Source organism: Phyllobates terribilis, unplaced genomic scaffold, assembly GCF_046119375.1.
Source record: "Phyllobates terribilis strain yellow unplaced genomic scaffold, ASM4611937v1 Scaffold_1__5_contigs__length_1240528914, whole genome shotgun sequence".
NCBI classification, from domain to species: Eukaryota; Metazoa; Chordata; class Amphibia; order Anura; family Dendrobatidae; genus Phyllobates; species Phyllobates terribilis.
The window spans coordinates 159,690,409-159,708,898 of NW_027362761.1; the positions used below are offsets into that span (position 1 = coordinate 159,690,409).

Sequence of the window (18,490 nt, forward strand, 5' to 3'; positions counted from 1 at the left end):
GGGGTGTTTTGCAGAGTCAGTGTTGGTGCACAATTACATACAGCACTGAGACCCATTTCACAACTATTCTAAGCCAGAATATGGCTAGAACCACTCAACAAAGTGAAGAGAAACAACAGTCCATCATTCCTTAGGATCTGAAAATTGGTGAATCCCAAAAAATGATAAAACCTTGAAGTTATCCTCAAGTGCAGTTATGAAAACCATCAATTGCTATGATGAAACTGGCTCTCATGGTGAAAAGACCAATAATTACCTTTGCTGCAGTGGATAAGTTCAGCTAACTAACTATTACTATATGAGTGATCATAACCATGGATACCTAAGCTACTGCAATGCCCTGCACATGGGGTACGCGACATAGTGAATCAGAAGAACTATGCTACATTTCTAATAGGTATTTGCTAAAATTATTGCACTTACTAAATATTGGGATAGGATCTTGGAGATGGGAATACCCCTTTAACTCAATTGAGATGATTTCGGATAGGTTGGACCATAGAAAATAGACAAAGCAGACAACATGTTACGCTCACGCCCGGACTGACTGGCTAGAGCGTGGTTAATGGTCCCACTGGGCCACGAACCGAGCAGTGCCTGGAGGGGCATGACTAGGGGGCCTCGCCAGATCCGACCACGAACACACGGCGGCTTAATCGACTCCATGGTCTGAGGAGGGACGTGGGAGGTGGCCCAGGTGCTACTCCAGGTCAGACCCCGGTCACAGTTGTTGACCCACACCGGGGAATGCAGGAACGGGCAGGCACGGCTGGTATGCAGACAGGTGGGTACTGGCAGGCACGGCTGGTATGCAGACAGGTGGGTACTGGCAGGCACAGCTGGTATGCAGACAGGCGGGTACTGGCAGGCACGGCTGGTATGCAGACAGGCGGGTACTAGCAGGCACGGCTGGTATGCAGACAGGCGGGTACTGGCAGGTAGGAAAGCAGGCTGGATAGGGACCAGTACAGACTGGGATACAGGAACAAACCGCAGGTGCGGAGGACAAGCAGAGCAGAGCGAAACTGCAGGTGCGGAGGACAAGCAGAGCGAAACCGCAGGTGCGGAGGACAAGCAGAGCGAAACCGCAGGTGCGGAGGACAAGCAGAGCAGAGCGAAACCGCAGGTGCGGAGGACAAGCAGAGCGAAACCGCAGGTGCGGAGGACAAGCAGAGCGAAACCGCAGGTGCGGTGGACAAGCAGAGCAGAGCGAAACCGCAGGTGCGGTGGACTCGCAGAGCAGAGCGAAACCGCAGGTGCGGTGGACAAGCAGAGCAGAGCGAAACCGCAGGTGCGGTGGACAAGCAGAGCAAAGCGAAACCGCAGCTGCGGAGGACGAGCAGGACAGATCAGAGCAGAGCGAAACCGCAGGTGCGGAGGACAAGCGAGGCAGAGTGAAACCGCAGGTGCAGAGGACAAGCGAGGCAGAACAGAGCAGAGCGAAACCGCAAGTGCGGAGGACAAGCAGGGCAGAACAGAGCAGAGCGAAACCACAGTTGCAGAGGACAAGCAGGGCAGAACAGAGCAGAAGGTGCAGGCAGACAGGACAGGGCTCTGTTCACATGGAACAGACTGGGAAACACAGGAAGATAGTTAGAACACAGGAGGTAGTTACGGAGGCAGGGAAACGGGACAAGCAGAACCAGATACACACAAGGTACTTACAATGAAGTAGCGAGTTGACACAAAACTCACAAACAGAAGTACAGAGACAATGAGTTGGAGTTAGGTACAGGTTCAGACACTGCAGGAAAAGGGAAGGTACGGACATAGAGACAAACAGGTAATGGGACACAGTTCAGACAGGAACTGAACCCGGAACAAGATACAGGAACAAGCCTGGGTACTCAGCCCCCAGGGTGGCGGAAACAGACTAGAAATCACAGATACAGGTAACGGGCCTTGGTATACAGCCCCCAGGGTGGCGGAAAAAGACTCGAAGTCACAGATACAGGTAACAGGCCTGGGTATACAGCCCTCAGGGTAGCGGAAACAGACAAGATACAGGACCTGGCAGCTCAGTTGCACAGAACACACTGAAAGAAAGTGTTGCTCAGGCACCTCCTACTGGGTGGAGGGGGTTTAAGTATCCAGTGACTCACAGCAATAGGCTGGGGACGCATTAGGAGTGCACACACTGTAACTTTAAGAATCAGGCAGTAACCACGCTGTAGCCCTAAGCAATCAGACAAGAGACATGCACACAGCAAGTACTGGAGCAAAGTGGGCAGCCTGCACTGATAGGTAAGTCTTGCATGGTGGGAGATGGTAAGCCATGCCAGCAGACCGCCAGGGATGTTACACAAGTGCTCAGCACCTGACATATTTCTTTGTGGTTTTGCTGCTTATAGTGTGAATCTACAATGTGCACATTACAGTAAGAACATTGCATGATCAAGTGTGACCAAACTTTTGACTAGGATTGTAAAAGCATTTGGGGTTTACTTTTCTTAAATTGGAAAACCCCCTTAAAAAGGTTGCAACCCCACCGATCAGCTCTTACAGGTGGCGGCTGCCGCCGGCCAGAAGTACTCACTTGTGGAGCTGGCCGTCTACTTGTAGTGGCCGGAGCTTGGTCCTGCACATCCACCTCCGATTCAAATCATAGGAGGTGGATGTGTAGTACCCTGCGGCGGCCACATAGGGTACTACACAAGTGGCCAAGTAGATGGAGCAGCTCGGCAACCGAGTACTTCAGCTGGCAGCCGCCACCACCGACACCGATAGCAGCTGATTGGCAGGGGTGTCGGGTATTGGATCCTGGCCGATCAGACATTAATGACCTATACTAAGGGTAGACCATCAATGTAAAAGTAGTGGACAACCTCTTTAAGTTCCCTTGTAAGGATGTTACCTTTGAAACTTTGCCAAAGGGAAAATTTAGAAAAGTTTGAGCTTTATATGCTCTAGCTTTATTGTAAAGGGTAACACATGTATCCCAAAGACACTCTGGTAAGTATCTACAGTAGCTGGCGAAAGTATTCACCCCCTTGGTTTTTTACCTATTTTGTTACATTACAACCTGTGTTTAAATATTTTTTAATCCCATTTATGTGTAATGCATCAGCACTAAATAGTCTAAGTTGATGAAGTGATGTGAGAAAAATAAAGGCATAAATGAAATTAATGGATCAAATAACTAAAAATTGACATGTACATACCGTATGTATTCACCCCTGTTGCGATGAAGCCCCTAAAAATTTATAAGTCACATGCCTAATGAAAGTAAGTCCACCTGTGTGTAATCTAAGTATCACACCGTCTGTCAGTATAAGTGTCACATGGTCTGTCAGTATATACACACCTTTTCTGAAAGGCCACAGAGGCTGCAACACCATTAAGCAAGAGGCACCACTAACCAAACAATGGCATGAAGACCAAGGAGATCTCCAAACAAGTCAGGGACAAAGTTGTTGAGAAGTACAAGTCAGGGTTGGGTTATTTAAAAAAAAAAAATCCTCTGATGATCCCCCGGAGCACCATCAAATCCATTATCATTAAATGGAAAGAACATGATACCACAACAAACCTGCCAAGAGAGGGCTGCCCACCAAAACTCTCAGCCCGGGCAAGGAAGTCATTAATCAGAGAGGCAGCACAGAGACCAAAGGTAACCCTGAAGGAGCTACAGAGTTCCCAGACAGAGACTGGAGTATCTGTCCATACGACCACAGTAAGTCGTACACTCCATAGAGGTGGGCTTTATGGATAAGTGGGCAGAAAAAAGCCTTTACTTACACACAAAAATTGTGAGGCTTGTTTTGAGTTTTCCAAAAGACATATGGGAGACTCCCCAAATGTATGGAGGAAGGTGCTATGGCCAGATGAGACTAAAATTGAACTTTTTGGCCACCAAGGTAAGCGCTATGTCTGGCGTCAAACCAACACAGCTCATCACCCCAAGGACACGAAACATGGTCGCAGCATCATGCTGTGGGAATGTTTTTTGGCAGCAGGGGCAGGAAAAATGGCCCAAGGCAAGGGGAAGATGGATGGTGCAAAATACAGGGATATTCTTGAGCAAAATCTGTTTCAGTCTGTCAGTGCTTTGAGATTGAGACAGAGGTTCACCTTCCAACAAGACAATGACCCAAAGCATACTGCAAAAGCAACACACGAGTGGTTTAAGGGGAAACATGTAAATGTTTTGAAGTGGCCTAGTCAAAGCCCAGACCTTAATCCAATTGAGAATCTGAGGTCAGACTTGAAGATTGCTGTTCACCAGAGGAAACCATGTAACTTAAAGGAGCTGGAGCAGTTTTGCCTTGAGAAATGGCCAAAAATCCCAGTGGCAAGATGTGGAAAGCACATAGAGACTTATCCAAAGTGACTTGCCGCTGTAATTGCCGCAAAAGGAGGCTCTTCAAAGTACTGACTTTAGGGGGGTGAGTAGTTATTCACACTGTAGTTTTCAGTAATTTTGTCCTATTTGTTGTTTGCTTCACAATAGCAAGAAAACCAAATGTCCACAATTCTAGGCATGTTATGTACATGAACTGATGCAAACCCTCAAAAAACGGTGAAATTCCAAGTTGTGAGGTAGCAAAACACGAAAAATGCCAATACTTTCGCAAGCCACTGTAGTTCACATTGCTCATGGAGTTTTGGGGAGCCTTACTGTATCTCAGTGTTGCTCATTTTATAGAGCTACAAATATGCATATTTTACTACTGCTTTTACTTTTCTTGTTTATTTGCATTATTTATTATTTTCATTTTCATTATTGAACTAAGTTTTGACTTTGTAATGTTAACTGATTTTATGGATCTGCTTTTAGAAATGGGGTCCTTATTGTCTAGATCTATGGATGAAAACATGAAGAAGCAGCAAGAATTCATGTTAATGAACTCACAACTTCAGGTAAGTAAATCTTAGTTATGTCTCCATGCAGATGTAGCAAGCGAGCGCCAACTTTACATCTGGTGCACTCTGCTTAAATATTGCGACTCCTACGTGTAGTCCATGATATCTGCATGTCAGATCTCACTTTTTAGCTTAACCCCTTAAGCCCCGGAGCATTTTCCGTTTTTGCATTTTCGTTTTTGCTCCCCTTGTTCCCAGAGCCATAGCGTTTTTATTTTTTGGTCAATATGGCCATGTGAGGGCTTATTTTTTGCGGGACGAGTTGTACTTTTCAACGCCATTACTAGTTTTACCATATCCTGTACGGGAAAACGGGAAAAAAATTCCAAGTGCGGTAAAATTGCAAAAAAAGTGCAATACCACAGTTGTTTTTTATTTATTTTTTTTACCACGTTCACTGAATGCTAAAACTGACCTGCCCTTCTTATTCTACAGGTCATTACGAGTTCATAGACACCAAACATGTATAGGTTCTTTTATATTTAAGTGGTGAAAAAAAATTCCAAAATTTGGTAAAAATAAAAAATAAAAATAGCGCCATTTTCTAAGACACGTAGCGTCTCCATTTTTCGTGATCTGGGGCTGGTTGATGGCTTATTTTTTGCGCACCGGGCTGACGTTTTTATTGATAACATTTGGGGTAGATCCGATGTTTTGATCGCCCGTTATTGCATTTTATTGCAATTTTGCAGCGACCAAAAAACGTAATTCTGACGTTTAGAATTTTTTTCTCGTTACGCCGTTTACCGATCGGATTAATTCTTTTTTTATATTGATAGATCGGGCGATTCTGAACGCGGCGATACCAAATATGTGTATGTAGGGGTTTTTTTTTTATATTTTATTTTGAATGGAGCGAAAGGGGGGTGATTTAAACTTTTATATATATATATATTTTTTTATATTTTTAAAAACTTTTTTTTTTTACTTTTTGCATGCTTCAATAGTCTCCATAGGAGACTAGAAGCAGCAACTGTCCGATCGCCTCTGCTACATACAGGGGACGAGCAGGTCCCCTGCATGCAGCAGAAATGGTCCTGTGCTATGAGCGCCGACCACTAGGTGGCGCTCATAGCGACAAGATCATGACAACCACAGGCGTCTGCTGCAGACCCTGGGTTGTCATGCCCACCCATCGGTGACCCGCGATCACGTGACGGGGTCGCCGATGGGCGGGGCTTATGGCGCGCTACCCGGAAGCGCGCGTTAAATGCCGCTGTCGGAGATTGACAGCGGCATTCAACATGTTAACAGCCGCGGGTGGATCGCGATTCCACCCGCGGCTGTTGCGGGCACATGTCAGCTGTAATAATCAGCTGACGTGCTCGGTTCAGTGAGGGCTCAGCGCAGCAGCCCTCACTGAACGGGCAGTACGCAAATATGCGTACTAATACGGCACCGGTAGTTAAGGGGTTAAAGGATTACTATAATTTCTGTGGAGATGGCAATATCTGGTAGGTGTTATGAAAACAGACAAGTGTAGGTGTTTGCATAACGTTCATTAAGATGGAGTCACTGTGGATGCCGTCTGGCCTATGATCTGACGGCGTCCGTATTTTTAGGTATTCATAAAAGTGCCTTTGGCCACAGTTTTGTGCACCTTTGAAAAGAAGGACAATGCTGTACAGAGGCCAAACGGAGTCCAGAGTAACTCTGCTGCCTCATTATAGTGAATGGATCCCTCGAGGGTTTCATCTGAATTACATCATTCAGAGATTTAGATGGAAACTACAATGTAAGTGCTCAGTGTAGAGCACCGTGTAAATGTGATCCCAAACGTTATGCAAAATGTTTCCAATAAAAGCTTCAACTCAACCCACAAAAAAAGCAAATCCCCACTCCGATACATCATCTGTTACTGGAAATATAGGCAGGGCTGTGGATTCGGAGTCGTGGAGTCGGAGTCTGTGTCCATTTTGGTGGAGTCGGAATCGGAGTCGGTATAAAATGGACCGACTCCAACTCCTAAAGTATATAATAAATTGGGTACAGTAGTTCAATGCAGTTTGTGGGGAATATTTTTTTCATAAGAATTTGGGAAAGTTATGAAATGTCCTATAAATGTCTGTCCTATTCCTGATCTAAGGGTCTAGACTTTTAGCTGTGATATATCTGTGCTACAGTAAATTTATCACTTAAACATGAGCCATGTATGAGGGAGTTGGAGTCATGGAAATTGAGGAGTCTGAGTCGGAGGTTTGGCTTACCGACTCCACAGCCCTGAATATAGAGGGCTTCCACGTTATTGGTAGTACAAAAGTGCTATGGCTCCTCACCCCCCAAAAGATATCCAGCGAATTCTACATTCCCAAATCCAAATGCCGCCCTCCCTTCTGAGCCCTATAGTGTGCCTAAATCATGTTTAGCGTCCACATGTTTGGTATTTCTGTAGTGATGAGAGCCCGTCTAATTTACGGATGCATGTCCCCAGAAGCGCAAGCACCACAATAGCAGATTTGCAATTGTCACTCAGCAACATCCACTGCTGCTTATGAATTTATGCTGTACATAGATTCCCAAAGGTGTATAATTTCCAAAATGGGGTCACTTGATGAGGGTACTCTGCTCTTCTAGCACTTAGGTGCTCTGTATATGGAGTCTGCAAACTATTGTACGAAAATCTGTGCTCCAGGAGGCAAATAGCGCTCCATCCCTCCCACGTCTCGCCATGTGGCTAAGCAGTACTGTACAGCCACATACGGGGTATTTCCGCTTTCAGCAGAAATTGTGTGACAAATTTTGGTGCCATTTTTACCCGTTTCCCCTTGTGTAAATGTAAAATCTGGGGCTAAAACAATTTTTTGTGGTTAAAAATGTAATTATTTTTTCTTCACTGCCCAATGATATAAAATTCTGTGACACACATGTGGTGTCAGTATGGTCACTGCACCCTTACATGAATTCATTGAGAGGTGTAGTTTGTAAAATGGGGTCACTTATGGGGGGTTCTGCTGTTCTAGCACTTCAGGGGCTCTACCAGTAGGTCATGGCACCCGCAAACCATTAGAGTAAAATCTGCACTAAATAATGGTGCTCCTTCCCTTCTGAGTTTTGCACTGTGACTCAAAAGTAGTTCTTGTTTACATGTAGGGTATTGGCGTACTCAGGAGAAATTTCACAACAAACTGAGAGGTCCATTTTTCCCTATTAGCCCTTATAAAAATTAAAATTTGGGGCTAAAACAACATTTCAGCTCTAAAAATGTAATTATTTTTCTTTACCGCTCAATGGTATAAATTTATGTGAGGCACATGTGGTGCCAACATGCTCACTGCACCCCTAAATAAATTCATTGAGAGGTGTAGTTTGTAAAATGATGTCACTTATGGGGGTTTCTGCTGTTCTGGCACCTCATGGGGCTCTGCCAATGTGACATGGCACCCTCAAACCATTCCAGAAAAATCTGAACTCCAATATGGCGATTTTTCCCTTCTGAGCTTTGCACTGTGCCTCAAAAGTAATTTTTGACCACACATGGGATATCCGTGTACAAATGAAAAATTTGGGGCAATTTTTTAGGAGAAATTTATTTTCACAGTTCAACCTTATGAACTTCTGAAGCTCCTGGAGGTTCAAAGTACTCACCACACGTCTAGATAAATTCCTTGAAGAGTCTAGTTTCCAAAATGGCGTCACTTGTGGTGGGTGTCCACTGTTTAAGCACATCTGGGGCTCTCCAAACGTGAAATGGCATCCACTAATAATTCCAGCAAATTTTGCGTTCAAAAAGTCAAATGGCGCTCCTTCCCTTCCGAGCCCTGCCGTGCGCTCAAACAGTAGTTTTCTTCCACATATTGGGTATCGGCATGCTTAGGAGAAGTTACACAACAAACTGTATGGTTCATCTTTTCCTGTTAACCTTGTGAAAATGCAAAATTTGAGGCTAAAACAACATTTTAGTGGGAAAAATGTGACATTTTATTTTCACGACTCTACATTATAAACTTCTATGAAGCACCTGGGGGTTCAAGGTGCTCACCGCACATCTAGATACATTCCTTTAGGGGTCTAGTTTCCAAAATGGGGTCACTTTTGGGGGGTTCCACTGTTTAAGCATATCAGGGGCTCTCCAAACGTGACATGGCGTCCGCTCTCAATTCCAGCCATTTTTATGTTTAAAAAGTCAAACGGTGCTGCTTCCCTTCCGAGCCCTGCCATCCATCTAAACAGTAGTTTTCCCCCAATAGGGCTTATTGGCGTACTCAGGAGAAATTGCACACCAAGTTTTGGGCTCCTGTTACCCTTGTGAAAATAAAAAATTGGGGGCTAAAGTAAAATGTTAATTTTTTCTTTCCACATTGTATTAATTCCTGTGAAGCACCTGAAGGGCTAATAAACTTCTTGAATGTGGTTTTGAGGATTTTGAGTGGTAAAGTTTTTAGAATGGTGTCACTTTTGGGTATTTTCAGTCATATAGGCCCCCCAAAGTCACTTCAAACGTGATGTCATCCCTAAAAAATGGTTTTGTAAATTTTGTGGAAAAATGAGTAATAGCTGGTCAACTTTTAACCCTTCTAATTATCTAACAAAAAAAATATGTTTCAAAATTTGTGCTGATGTAAAGTATACATGTGGGAAATGTTACTTAGTAACTATTTTGTGTGACATAACTCTCTGGCTTAAGGTCATAAAAATTAAAAGTTTGAAAATTGTGAAATTTTCACCAAATTTCTGTTTTTTTTTCACAAATAAACTCAAGTCATATCGAACAAATTTTACCACTATCATAAAGTACAAAATGTCACGAAAAACATTCTCAGAATCAGTGGGATCCCTTGAAGCGTTCCAGAGTTATTACCTCATAAAGTGACAGTGGTCAGAATTGTAAAATTTGACCTGGTCATGAAGGTGAAAAAACGCTTGGGGGAGGAGGGGTTAAAGATATCCTTAAAGGGCACTTACAATGCATCTATTAGATTGTAGTTCAGGGAAGTTGCACTATGCTTGTGCTATAATTTCAGCAATTTCCAATCATGGGCTTGGAAGCTCTATAGTTTTACATTTTAAAGACTTTACTACGTTTCAGAAGATCACTTATCAATGAATTTCCACTTACGGTATATTTCTCCTAATGCAAGCAAAAGATCATTTCTCTGTTTTAGGCCTCATTCAGATGAACATTTTTTTCCTTGTACTTGAAAAAATCGGACTGATTTTCATCAGTGGTTTTTATCAGATTTCTATCAGTGTTTGGACAGTCTGTCAGTTTTTACTATCAGTGTGTTGGTTTTCATTTATGCAAAAAAAACTGTTGGGGGTTGCAATCAGTGAGGGAAAAGCAGACAGCAGAGGGATACAACTAGGATCCCATCAGTGTGTTGAGTTTTTCAGGCATCCACAGCATTGCATGTGCAATTTTGATCAGAAACAAGGATCAAAAATCTGACATATTTCTGTTTCTTCTTGTGAACAGCCCTTATCCAAGCAATGGCTATAATGAGGTATGTGTACTCTCCGTGAAAATCTTGGATAGAACATGGATGTGAAAAACATATGTGAATGAGGCCTTAAGCAATCTACCTTCTGGAAATGCTGTCTGTAAGCAGGAGTGTATAGTCTTCTGATAGAATTTGGCTTTGCTTTTACTTTTAATCAGAGTAATTATGATTTACCCCGTGTTATAGAGTTGCTATTCATTATATAGAAAGAGAAAGAACTATGCAAAGACAATAATCACCTAAAGAGAACAATAATTTATTAACAAACAAGCCAAACAAAACATTTGAAAACATAGGTGATCCTTGTCTTTTCTTGTTTATTACTCTCCATATACTTAATTCTTTTTGGTATATGACAGGTAGATCTCGATTGTATTTTGGTGGTGCCCTCTATTTTTCCTCGTCTGTGGAGATCTCAATCTGCGTATGCTCCGGCGGCCATTTTCCCGCAGCCCACTGCAGGGTTATGTACGGGAGAGGGAACATCCACTCACCGCAGACTTCTGAGAGGACGGGGCCCGCAGCATCGCCCCATTCTTGCTGCCACCACTGCCCAAGTCATCCTAAATCAGCGACCCTGCTGAAAGGACGGGACCCACAGCATCGCCCCATTCCCGCATCCACCACCGCCAAGTCATCCTGAATCAGCGACCCTGCTGAGAGGACAGAGCCTGCAGCATCCTTCGACTCCTGCCGCAGCCGCCGCCAACCTCCTGTATCTGTGACCCTGCTCCACCGGCACCGCCCCCCAGGTAACATACCATACCTCCACATTATAAGACGCACCCCCCTTTTCCTCCCAAATTTGGGGGGGGGGGTGTTGAGTGTGTCTTATAATCCGAAAAATACGGTACATTCTAGCTGCATTAACAATGGGCCTCTAAAACCTTGTAAAAGTGTTTTTATATTTCTAAACCTTTAGTTGATATAGGATTTTTTTTTTCTCTAAGTTTTACAACTTTTCTCATTACTCGATGATTTCTATTAAGTTCGTTAGAGAGAAAATCGTATTGCAATTATTGGACTCTTCATATGGTCATTTTCTCCATCCTTCAGCCTATTCCTGTTTAAAGTACCATTCCATCATTTCTAATCGATTACTGGAGCATCCGGCTGTTCATTATTATAGTATCATCTGCTATCTAATGAGCTAGCCTTGCCGCTTGCCATTAATTTCTATGTGCCTCTTCAAAAAACGATAGATTGTGTACGCTGTTTACCATAAAGTAGTTTGCATGAAGTCAGATATGTTTTACAGTATATGATTATCCTTGCTAGCTGAAATTAGGATTTATTTAGTTGATTTCTGAGTCCAAACTTAGGGGTGTCGTCATCCAATTATTTTTTTTTCTACATTTGAACTTTAGGTGGTGTAGTTTTCCGAAATCTTGACTTCTGATTCCCTTGAGGGAACCAGCTTTATACCCATGGTCTATCCTAACAATAGTACTAAAAGTCATTGAACACAGACAAATAGAAGTATACCTGTGTTACATTAGCTAGGAACGGAAAGGTCAAATGTTGATGTAAGAATGACGAACAGAAGAGAGCCTGAAACCAGAGGTGACATTCTTAAGTTATTAGCGCTGAAAAACTGAGTCTCCGCATAAAGCGCTGCAAATTCACAGATTCTCACCGGTTGGACAATTGCTCACTTTCTGTGTCAACTTTCTGTCCAGCAACAAAATAATTGCTTGTACGCCTGTGTCACCGAGATCGTTATCTGGGTCCTGCTAATTTGATCTTATCTGCCAGTAATTGTTCACATTTTGTCTTCATTATCCCTGAACCACAGATGTCCAGCCTACGTAGTCACTCAAAACAGTCATCATTAGATAGATAAGTGAGTGGAAATACGAACAATCCAAAATGAGAATAAAATGGTTCCTGTCAAAGAAGATTTTCTAGTATCTGCAGTAGTGGAATTATTTTTGGCTCATCATTAAATGCACTTGGATAATTATGATAAAGGCACAGTAACCTATACATGTTTTAAAACTGGAGATCTGTTACTTAACCCCTTAACTCTGTATGATGTGTATATATCATGAGCGTTTGGTAATATATAGTACGTCATCGGGCCGGAAACTGCCTGTGTATTCAGATGCATATCTGACATACACAGCCGGGCTGCTGCAGAAACTCTTTAAAGGCCCTTGGCCGTTATGGCTTCTTTATTAGTCTTATTTAATCTTGTGAGAGGTTGGCTCTGATAGCATGTCTGTCAGTGTTATCCTGACAGGCATAATACACTGCCATATACAAGTATTGCCATATATTATATGAGTGATCAAACTCCTTTAAGTTCAAGTCCCCCAGTGGGACTAAAATAAAAAGTAAGAAAATGTTAATAAATATGAAAAGAAGTAATAAAATAAAGCAAAAATTGCCTTTTATCTTACCCATTTTTTTAAGTCATTTAATAAAAAAAAGTCAAAATAATTGGTATTGCTAATGTTCATAACGCTGTAAAAATCCTGTTATTTAACCAATGCAGTGAACACAGTAGGAAAAAAATCCAATAATTACTGTTTGTCATTGGTCTGTCTCCCCAAAAATGTGATGAAATAAACAAAACAATAAACAAAATCATACGTACACAAAAGAGCCGGTACACAGCACTAACAACCAAAAAAGAAAGGCGTAGCTTTAAGATTATGGTAACACAAAAATATATTTTTTAAAGAATTTAATTACACAAAAGTAGAAAAACTGAAAAATAACTTGTCTCATTTGTCTCACAGTGAGAACTGTAAAGCACTTCTCCCAAACAAAACCCTCAAAAATTGTAAGGTTGCTTTTATTTCCCATTCCCTCTCCAAAAAATGAAAGTTTTTTAACACATTATATGAACCCCAAAACAGTACCATCAAAAATACAACTTGTTCAGTAAAAAAAAGAAGCCCCCATATGGATATTTTGACAGGTATGGTTCTTTAACCCCTTAACGACCGCCGATATGCATTAAAACTGTGGCCATTAAGGGGCCTTATTCCCTCATTGCTGTTTTAAAACAGCGATCAGGAATAAGGCTGTAGCGCCCCCCAGAGTCGGAATCTCTCAGGGGTCTCAGCATGACCAGGGCCGGTTTTTCCAGTCCCCGATCACGTGATTACCGTTATTCAGTGGAAAAAAAAATTGTGCCCGTGGTTACAATAATTTGCCACCCCTCTGACATGTGTATCAATGATGCCCCCCGAGCCCACCCGGTACCTCCGCCATCCCCCGGATCTCCTGATCCGTCCCCCTTTGCCATTAGGGTTATGTTAGGGTTAGGATTAGGTCTGTGTTAGGTTTAGGGTTAGGATTAGGCTTGTGTTAGGGTTAGGATTAGGGTCGGGTTAGGATTGGGTTAGTATTAGTGTTAGGATTGTGTTGGGGTTACGGTTGTGTTGTGGTTAGGGTTGTGTTAAGGATAGGGTTTGGGTTAGGGTTGTGTTCTTTACTTTTTTTCAAAAGTAAAGAAAGAAAATGATGACAGTATGATGACTAGTGTTGAGCGCAAGTGCTCGCTACATGAATTTGCATCGGGCGCTCGGGTAAGCACCGAGTATTGCAGATGCTCAAGTGACATGCTCTATTCCCCACCTCCATGTTTCGCGGCTGTTTATACAGCCAAAAAAAACCACACAGGGATTGCCTGCCATACAATCCCCGCATGTTTTTTTTTGAGTGTCTAACTGCCACGAAACATGCGGAACGGGGACTCGAGCATGTCATATATTGTCTTTATGGTAGACTTCGATACTGAAGCACCTACTTCCTGGAGAATGTTCTTCACTTGGGTGAATGTTGTGAAGGGGTTTTTCTTCACCATGGAAAGGATTCTGCAATCATCCACCACTATTGTCTTCTGTGGAAGTCCAGGCCCTTTTGAGTTCCCAAGCTGACCAGTGCGCTCTTTTTTATTTTTGCAGAATGTACCAAACTATACTATCCTAACATTTCTGCTATCTCTCTGATGGATCTTTTCTTTTTGATCAGCCTAATGATGGTCTGTTTTTCTTCCATTGAGAATTCCTTTGTCCGCTTTTTGTGAGTCCACAGTAACAGCTTCTAAATGCGAATGCCACACCTTGAATCAACTCCAGACCTTTTATCTGCTTAATTGATGATGAATTAATGAAAGAGAAGCCTTTGGAGCCCATGAAAGGGAATTTTCAGCAAGTTTTTGCTACCTCATCTTAGAGCAGCCTGACAAAGGCAAAGAGAAGCTGAATCCAACGATGTATCACTTAGATTACTAGGTGCCGCCTTTCTCACAGAGTTTTTCGATTTAGCAATAAAGCAGAGCTGAGAAACTGCCCCACCCACACCAGTCGCTTCATGTACAATGTCTATAGAGGTGTTCATCACAAGAGGAGGCATTGCTGGACCAGGAGGCATGCTCTGCTGTGTGCTCATTACAAGCAAAAAAAACATGGAGCGTGATAACAGAGGCATTTAACCCATACAGCATGCAGTCTTCAGATTACATAGCAAAAACCTGCTGACAGATTACCTTTAGGCTATGTGCCCACGATGCAGAAATGCTCCGGATTTTTTCCTAAGCGTTTCTGCATCTCCCTGGCAGAAAAAAACGCATGCGGATTGTACATGCGGATTGTACATGCGTTTTTCCTGCCAGGGACATGCGGATGTGAGGCGTTCTTCACATGCATTTCCGCATGCGGGTTGACAAGCTCTTTCCAGGCGATTTTAGCATCACTTGGAAAGTGCTTGTCAACTTGGTCACACTATATAAATCCATGCAAACGGGATGGATTTATATAGCGTGACCGAAAGAATGGTAAAAAATAAAAAATAAATCTATACTTACCTTCCGATGGCCCCTGCAGTCTTGCTTCGCTCCGTTCTCCCTTGTCGGCAGATCGCGGTACACTGAAGGACCTGCCGCCGTCAGCGTCGTTTGACCCGTCACATGACTATGACATCAGCGCAGGTCCTCCAGTCCATCGCAATCTGCTGTCAAGGGAGGACGAGCGAATCGGGGGCCATCAGAAGGTAAATATAACATTTATTTATTTTTTTTTTACAGTTTCTATGGTACCCGGGTCCGGAGGAGAGTCTATTAGAATGAATTTGATTTAAAGAAAATTACTTTTATAAAAATGATATTTTTTATATTAAACCAGTTAAAGTGTAAGCTGTCAAGAAACGACAAAGATCGGTTAAACTAAAGTTGTAATAACTTGCATAAAAGGGGTAACCTGTGACTAATTTATTAGCACTATCACTTTTAAAGCCAGTGACCTTTTCTCCTTTGCCTTTATCTGTCACATTTCATTGAGTCAGCCTGTGTTCATTTTGCTATTTTTCAGAGCTGTCTTCAAGTATCTTTCCAGTCACTATGTATTATTTTTTATTTTGTTTTTAACATATTATAAATGCAGGTTTACTACAATTTTAAATTATTTTTTCACATATATTAAATGTATAAACAAATTAAATGGTAGTAAAGGTATTATCTTGTTCACAACACGTCAAAGCAAGTTTATTTTCTTTTAAATTAATCAATGTTATGGAAATTATCAAATGAAAGTACTGTGTAACTCCATCATAATAATCATTTTTATTTCCTTCGCACCAACATATTTCGTAGCACTTTACATTTCGGAGGGTACTTGTACAGACAATAAAGATATAACAGAGTAATCACATAACTACCAAGAGGAGGAGGGCCCTGCTCACAAGCTTACAATCTATGAGGAAATGTGGGAGACACGAAAGGTAAATGGTAAAAAGTGCTTGTATTGTACGGTCCAGCCATCAATATAATAGAGTATTCAAATAACGCTGCATGAACCAGTCATCAGCCATTATCTGTGTAAGTACAGATACAGTGCTATTAAGTGCATGGAGGTTGTGTAAATAGATGCTACAAAGGATCTGTTTTGAAAGAAAATTTTGAAAGGGCAAAATGGGAATAGTTACAGAAGTGGGGTGAGGCGTAAGGCCAGTCTAAAGAAGTGCGTATTGGAGTAACTGTGGATATTGGAAATTAATCGAATTGTCCTGGGTAGTGCATTCCAGAGAAATGGCTCAGCTCGCGAAAAGTCTTGGAGACGGGAGAAGGAGGTTAGGATTATTGAAGATGTTAGTCTTAGGTCATTAGCGGAACGGAGGGCACGGGTTAGGGAGATAGACATAGATGAGGAAGGAGATGTAGGTGGTGTAGAACTGTGGACAGCTTTGTGGGTGAGAGTGATAAGTTTATGTTGTACTTTGTAGCGGATGGGCAACCAATGACTAGCACAGGGTACAGGCATCGGTATAGTCTTTGGAGAAGAATATGATCCTGGCTGCAGCATTTAGGATGAATTGGAGAGAGTTGCAATAGTCCAGACAAGAATGAATAAGAGCAACAGTAAGAGTTTTTGCAGAGTCAAAGTTAAGAAAAGGTCAAATTCTAAAGATCATTTTGAGGTGGAAGTGACATGCAAGTGAGGTGCAAGTGATCAGATGTAGGAAGTGAAGGAATGATCTGAGTCAAATATTACCCCAAGACAGTGGGCATGCTGTTGAGGAGTAATAATTGAACCACACATGGAAATAGTAATATTGGTTTGGGAAGGTTAGTAGAGGAAGGAAACAAGTAGTTCAGTTATTGACATACAGTTTTAGATAGAGGGAGTACATATTAGATAAATTAGATATTAGTGACAGCAGAAAGACAATTACTGGTATTTTGTAGTAATGTTGGGGTGATGTCAGGAGACAATGTGTATAATTAGGTGTCATCAGCATATAGATGGTACTGAAAAACAAATCTACTGATGGTTTGTCCAATAGTTACAGTATATAGGGAGAAAAGGTGGGGACCTAGAACTGTAGCCTGAGGAACCCAACAGTTAGGGGAAGACGAGGCAACAAAAGATGCAGTGAAGGAGCTGTCAGAGAAGTAGGAGAAGATTCAAGAGACCAATATACTTGAGCCCAATAGCACAGAGCAAAGTGAGGAAGAGCTGGTGATCCACAGTGTTGAATGCTGCAGAGGAGAATCAGCAGGGAGTAGTGACCAGCTGTTAGTAGATCATTAGAGACTTTAGTGAGGGCAGAGTGTAAAGAGCGGAAACCGGATTGTAGAGGGTCAAGAAGAGAGTTATCTGAGAGATAGCGGATTAGACAGGAGTGAACCAAACGTTTCTGAAGTTTACAAATGAAGGTGAGATTAGAGACAGGTCTGTAGTTAGCAGCTCAGTTCTGTTCAAGATATGTTTTTTAAGTAATGGGTGTATGCTGGCATGTTTGAAGGAGGAGGGAGAGATACAGAATGGTTAAATATTTTAGTTAGGTGAGTGGTGACAGCCAGGGAAAGGGACTGAAGGAGATGTGAGCGAATAGGTTCACTGGTGCAGGTAGTAGGGCAAGGAGATGCGAGCAACAGAAAAACTACTTTATTAAAAAATCTTTTATTGCATTTTACAAGAGACACATGTACAAATTCAAGTAAAAACATAGGATTGCATATAATTGTAAATTCCAGTAAAGAATGGCTGACTGGAACAGCAGCAAATTATTATATGCCTTATTTTAACCCCTTTCTGACGTATGACCTAATAGTACGTCTTGGTGACCTGGGTCGATTGGACCAATGACATACTATTAGGTCATATGGCAATCGCGCCTGCACACAAGCGGTGTGGGGCGATCGCCGCCGGGTGTCAGCTGATTGTCACAGCTGACACCCGGTACTATGTGCAGGGAGTGGTCCTGTGCCGCTCCCGGTACATTAACCCCCTCAATGCTGCGATCGAAGTCGATCGCAGCATTGCGGTGGCAAGGGGAGGTGATCGGGATACTCACCTCCTCTTCCTGCCTCCAGCGCTGTCTGCCGCGTCTTCCCGGATGTTGCCATGACGACCCGATGTCATGACAACATTCGGGTCACCAGACAGCAGGAAGATTCTTTGGTCATGCGCAGTGCATGACCAAACTATCTTCTCACTGTGCAGCACTGACAGCCTGTATAGCACAGGAATGGTGCTGCATACAGGCGATCAGAATATAAAAAGTGAAAGTCCCAGAGTGGGACGCAAAATAAAAATCCAAAAAGTGTTAAAAAATGAAGAAAATAAAAGAAAAAAAAATAGTAAAAATAAAAAAAAAATAATAATCCACCAAAAATAAATATAAATATAATGTACCCATCAATAAATATTATTATGAAAACAAAACAAAAGTACACA

At 42.4% G+C, this 18,490-nt stretch overlaps 1 protein-coding gene and 1 long non-coding RNA gene across 2 annotated transcripts in view; both read left to right on the forward strand.

The window, feature by feature from the left end:
- PLGRKT (plasminogen receptor with a C-terminal lysine) overlaps positions 1 to 18,490 on the forward strand; it is a 58,339-nt gene that overhangs the window by 5,937 nt on the left and 33,912 nt on the right. The window contains exon 2 of the mRNA XM_073652476.1: positions 4,778 to 4,860. Within this exon, the coding sequence (XP_073508577.1) occupies positions 4,780 to 4,860 (81 nt within the window). The 5' untranslated portion in view covers positions 4,778 to 4,779. The remainder of the gene's footprint in view (positions 1 to 4,777; positions 4,861 to 18,490) is intronic.
- LOC141166104 (uncharacterized) lies at positions 9,918 to 17,680 on the forward strand. Its single transcript, XR_012251248.1, has 3 exons — positions 9,918 to 10,304; positions 10,661 to 11,053; positions 15,904 to 17,680. It is a non-coding gene; the product is annotated as an uncharacterized lncRNA (long non-coding RNA).